Source organism: Capsicum annuum, chromosome 8 (genome assembly GCF_002878395.1).
Source record: "Capsicum annuum cultivar UCD-10X-F1 chromosome 8, UCD10Xv1.1, whole genome shotgun sequence".
Taxonomy (NCBI): Eukaryota; Viridiplantae; Streptophyta; class Magnoliopsida; order Solanales; family Solanaceae; genus Capsicum; species Capsicum annuum.
The window spans coordinates 158,471,823-158,477,997 of record NC_061118.1 but is presented as its reverse complement, the minus strand read 5'-3'; the positions used below and the strand labels follow the sequence as shown (position 1 = coordinate 158,477,997).

General features: G+C 36.2%; 1 protein-coding gene across 1 annotated transcript in view; it reads right to left on the bottom strand.

The window, feature by feature from the left end:
* LOC107839838 (pentatricopeptide repeat-containing protein At1g10270) overlaps positions 1-3,193 on the bottom strand; it is a 12,611-nt gene extending 9,418 nt beyond the window's left edge. Inside the window, exon 1 of the mRNA XM_016683474.2 lies at positions 1,227-3,193. Within this exon, the coding sequence (XP_016538960.2) occupies positions 1,227-2,997 (1,771 nt within the window). The 5' untranslated portion in view covers positions 2,998-3,193. The remainder of the gene's footprint in view (positions 1-1,226) is intronic.
* Between the last annotated feature and the right edge of the window lie 2,982 nt (positions 3,194-6,175).

Below are 6,175 nucleotides of genomic sequence, written 5' to 3'. Positions count from 1 at the left end.
ATTTCCAGTTTTAATGATAGATGCAGACAAGATTGCTTAAAGACAAGAACGAATAAGCAACCCTAATTCTGATATACTCAAGCTACTGATCATGTGAGGAATATAACAAGTTGAATTTGATTCAAACACTTAATGATAAGGGAAAGCAATTTGAGTTGAAAAAGGAGTCCTATGTGAAGGAGTTTCACTTCTGAGTATATCTTGAAGAGTCCTATGTGTGGGAGGAGAAAGATTTGATAAATAAACATGTGCTGATTTAAAAGAGTTGGAGTTTTACTACAACACTAAGAAAACAAGAGTTGAAATTAAAGAAAGAGTTTCACTTGAAGTAGAACTCTATGCAATGAGAGTTCTAATTAAAGGAGGAGTTTAAAATAAAGAATTGACTCTTTGAAGAGTTGTGCTTAAATAGAAGATGCATCAGTCAGAATAATTCACGCACTTACAAAGCAGAAAAGCACAATCGACAGATTGACTTCACGAAGTGCTACTCAATCACTGAAGAAACACATTGAAGAACCCGGTCCTAAGTATAGAATCCAGCTAAGAGTTTTAGCGTTGATTTTTAGAGTTGTTCATTGTGTTTGAACTATTGATGTAATATTAGTTTCAGTATGTTATAAACTGAATTAGGAGCTCGTCTTTGAGTTAGGAAAAACTCAGAGACTTTGGGAAAGCATACCTTGGGAGGTGTGTGTAGTTAGGAATTAGAGTTTATAATTCCTAGTTGTTGAGTTATAGGGATTAGAGTTTATAATTCCTATTTGTTGGTTACAAGAGCTTTGTAATCAGCAGAGTTATTTAGTGAAGTTGGGGTTAAATCCTGTAGAGGTACAGGTCGTGATTTTTTTTACACCTTTTTGAGCAGTGTTTTCCACGTAAGAATCATTGTGTTCTTTACTTTCTGTTTTACTGCTTCCTTGGAACACGTCAGTGGAACACGTCAGGCAAGCCATTCCATCGATAAGCAACAGTTAGGCAAAAAATAAGATAACCAGTAGGGCACGAATTCTTAACAGATAGCAGTTCTTAATTTTCTTTTTTTTTAAACCTTAACAGGCCAAGAAGTTACTAAAAGTTTCAATCATTGATCTAATGTAAATATAAGAGGCATTCCAACTACTCAGCTGTATATATATATATATATGCAAACCCAACATATATAGGGAAAATGAAGCTAGGGAAAATGCAAAACTACGGGATTTCCAAAAGATGGAAAAGAGTACCTGGAGCATGAGAAGTTCCTGCTGATTGTCTAGGCAATTGTGAAAGCCATGGAACTTGACCTCTAGGTGGCGTAGGAGGTGGAATGTAAGTAGGTTTTGAAGCCAAAACTCTTTCAATCTCCTCACGACGACCTTGGTTACCAAAAGTTTCTAAGAGGAACTCCCTAAGGGAACTGGAGATACCAACACCATAGTTTATCATCTGAATTACTAAATTGGAACTTGCATCATAATTACCTTCCCCACAGAGTGCCCTAATCACAATATCATATGTTGTCACATCAGGTCTTGGTTCTCTCTCAGCCATCTTGGTGAGAATAGGCACGCACTCAGCAACCTTGCCTTTCTCAATCAAGAAATTAAACCACTTTTCAGCATAGACTGGAATGACTCTCAGTCCTGCCTCCACCATCTTTGTGTACTTCTCCAAGGTGCCTTCAACATTCTCCATCTTCACATATGCCTCAATCATGGTCCTATAAGTTGTGACATCCGGGCTCAACGACTTATTACACAACTCCATATAAATTTTTTCTGCTTCCTCCATCATTTCAAGCTCAGAAAGTCTTGTTATCATATTATTATAACCAGCTACGTCCATCGCAAAAGGTCTGGTCTTGAGGCCCTTCCCCACCTTCTTGAAGGTCTCCAATGCCTCTGAGACCTTCCCTAACCTAAAACACTCATTCACCATTAAATTAAAAGTGTCGGAATTCACAGCCTGAAATGTTGGTGGTGTGTGATCATCCAGCATTGCATCAAACAACGCCCACGCCTCAGTTTCCCTCCCATGCCTCAACAACACCTCCAACAGCACATTACAAGTTGCCGGAACCATCCTATACTTCTTATCAAGAAGAGATCGATATGATTCCATAGCCTCTTTTACCTTCCCCTGCTTGAAAAACCAGTCCATAAAAGTAGCATTCACCACCCCATCATAAACAGTACACCTCTCTTTCAACTCATCAAAAAGCTCATTCGCTTTCTCTAAATTACCCAAATTCAAGAACCCCAAAATCAAATTATTATAAACTAACGAATCAGCACCATGTCCTTTATTAAGCATTTCCCTAAGCAAATCGACAGCCTCCCTCATCCGGTCAGAATCAATCAATCCCTTCGTAAGATGACGATACGTAACAGCAGACGGACTGAAAGGCGCATTTTCAATAATGTGATTGTATACTTTCAAAGCTTCATCCACCTCACCAGCTTCGCAATGTGAGACAATTAAATGATTATACGACACAACATTCGGAATAATATTATACTGATTAAAGAAGTACTGAAACAGCGCTTTAGCATCACTATACCGAGCATTACGATACATAGCACCGATTATAGCATTACACGTAAACACAGTCGGCCGTGTATTCGAAAAAATAGCATGCCGAGCAACGGCGGCCGCGGAATCCAAATCTCCAGCACGTATAAGAGACTGCACCCGATTGTGAAGGTTAAGCCGGGGGCCCACCAATGCTGACGTGGTATCGGGGAGACGGGATCGAGGGTCATCGGGAGAAGGTGGTCCCCTAGGTAGTGGATCGCGACGGAGAGCGTTGATTGGTGGTTCAATACGGAGGCGACGCTTGCGACGGCGGCGTTCGGCGGCGGCTTCTTCGGCGGAGGAAAATGCGAAGGATCGGTGAGGGAGGAGGAAATTAGGGTTTTGTAGAGGTGGTGGAGGGTGGAGGGAGGTTATGAATTGAGTTCTGATGAGGGCGGAGGAACGGCGGATGGAGCGGAGGAGTGCGGCGGAGAGTGGCATGGCGGTGGTGAAGGTTTAAGGTGAAAATGGAAATTTGTGGAGCTTAAGCTTAAACCCTAGAGTTGGAGTTTTAAAGAGAAGAGGGTTTAACTAAGGAAATACTAATGTGTGGTTGATATAACTTTTGATCTACATATACACTTATGATCAATACGCAGAAAATCCAAATAATTTAAATCGTCTCCTCTAATTCCCTAAACTAATTACTCCCTCAGTTTCATCTCTTATTAAAAAAACTAGTACTCGTACCCGTGCCATGCACGGACAACATTATTAATAATAAATTTTTAGATTACTTATTTGCATATGAACTTATATTTTAATGTAAAAGAAAAAATTCATGAATAAAGAGAAAATTGACCTAAAGGAGAAGATGTATTTCAAGAAATAATCTTTAGAAAATCAGAAAATAGGGAGTGTCTTATAATTTGTTGGAGTTAAGAAGTAAAAATAAAAATGTAATATTTCTTTATGGATTGACGTTAAACTGATAAAAATTAGGCAAATCGTACTTGGCTCCAATTAATAATTAAGTATAAAATGGTTCAACCAAATTTGGTAGTATTCCTTAGACACGTGAATGATAGTGTTGTTCACTTTATTCCAGAGATGAGGCAGTTTACTGCCCATTGTAATAGAAGGAAAGTTTTACAAAGAAAGATCTGTAACAAAGAAATATTGCTTGTTGATTAATACCACATTGTGTGATTGTGTAATCTAAAGACAATGAGCGCACATCTGAATATTCAATATATTTAAATTTTAACTTAAAAATCTTCTATATACAAATAGTGTTCCAGTCTAAGCATTGGTGAGGACACACCCCTTACATATGATAGCTACTAATTTTATCGATTTAGATTAAAAAATAGTACATGGTCTTTATCTTGTAGTGAATGTAGAAAACACATAGCAGATCATGAAGATTTTATATCTGCATTATCAAATTATTAAAACTCGCATTGAGCGACACCATTAAAGGTCAAATATGGCAATCAAGCATACTGAAGTAATCATGCCATGACAGCATCTCTCGCATAAGCAGACGGGCCTGAATTGCCCGAGTGATTCAGTAGCGACAACATTTCTCTGTTTTGTCTGAACTCCCACATGGAGTTGCGAAACTAGTTTAAAGATATATCATTCAATACTTCAAATGTTGGTAGGAAGATTTTGACCCATTAAAATTCTTCCAATAATCACGAAAACAGGACCAATGAAAAAAAGAAAAATCGCTTGTAGTTATGACCAGGTGCTTTCAGAAAGGCAAAAACTTTAAAACAAAGCGACACCATCACGTGTAAATCTAGAAAATTCAATAGTTATCGAAAACTCACCAATTTTGATAGTAATTCGAAAAGATTTAAAAAACAGTTACTAAGTCAAAATACAAACCTCTAAATTATCCCTATATACAGTGAATCATAGAATGTTACGACTTACAGATTAAATTTGTAAAATGCTTTGCCGATATTACATCAAATACCTGATAAGAGTAAATTGAAATAAGCAACCATGTCACCGGGGCTGAAACTTGATCTAACTTTATTTTTGTAAAGTATCTATGAAAGAATTCTGTTAGAAAATGGTATAAATAAAATAATGAAACAACTTCCTAACATATATCAACATATGCACATCTGCAATTGAGTATCTTATGCCGGAGTATGAAGAAAACTATAATGTTGTTATACATATTTTAACTTTTTTCGGAATCAATGCACAGAGAACAACAATACTTTTGTAAGTATAAAATTACAGCAAGTTCAAAATATGGTCATATAGAGATATATATGGAAACATACATGAAATAGAAGGGAACCAACAATAGCTTAGTGGCAAGAATTTATAAAGTACGTCTTCATGACAAAATTTGTTATGCACCATATTCTACTTAAATTAATCTTTATTCAAATCTAAGTATCACTTTATTTTACATCAAACAACAGTAAACGCAAAACTATCTCGTATTCTTTCGCTAATTCTAAGGTTTTAATGTCCAAAAAGATGCATTTCATTCTCCTTTAGAACCCAAAAAGTTACCGTTACCTTGAGAAAGCTGTACAATAAGCCTCTCTATCTAGGAAAAAAAGACAGAACTGTCTTAATCTACATTTTGAATATATGAGATGAATGCAAAAGAGCGGAATATCAACTACATACAAAGTAATTCCTGCAACAATCTGTGCTTAAAGTGGCTAATAAGTTATCTAGGATAGTTTTCTTATTTTGTCTCTGACAATCTATACACAGAGGTATTCGAAGGGAAGATGTCTGGCCATCCAGGTATAGATAAGTCCCACATGCCTCACTGCATATTGACACTTAAAAATAGATATACAAATACATCAGAAGCTATTTGCGTATATTAATTTTTATAGCAAACTCCTACACAACATATGATAGAAAACATATGCCGATTGTATAGCTGTAAAAGGATATTTTAGTCATAATAATATCGAATTCAACAAAAACTACCTTCACCACTATTTTCTTTATCTCCATTGTCTGAAATGTACACAAAATTTCCTAGGATAAACCCCCATAAAGTTTATAGATTGTATAATGTCACTTAATACATGGATTTCATGATTCAAATTTGGTTAGAAAATTAACAAAAGTCGAGAAATCTTTTAAGATAACTATGTGGAGATATATCGAAATCACAAAGCTAGTTGTTTATCATATCTGGGTGTAGAAAATCTATTCTGTGGAAAACAACATTGCAAAATTTACAAAGATCTTTTCCTTGGATCAAACATGGAGCGAGTAATCTCTATATAAACAACATTAATATTTTCATTCAGGACTTATGAAATGTTGTGTTTAGAGAAAGAAATTAAGTTGCATACTTTGTGATGGCAGTACTCTTTCTTCTTGATTCCATAGGCATCTTGAACCAAACAAAGAAATTACAGCCCTGATCCCTCAAATTTTCACCTCCCAACTCTACAAAAATGTATATAGATAGTACCTTGTCTCCTACCTGCAACCCAATGTTGTGAAAAGAAAAGTGCTCGCCTCAACAATTAAAGTGTGAGGCAAGGTGTTTATTGTTCGACCATCACATGATATCCCAAACATATGATTACGCACAAAGCCATTGGTGCAAGCCTTAATGTGACTATCATAAATGGATAAGAAAGGTTGTTATATATTGAGAGTGACCAACAACTAA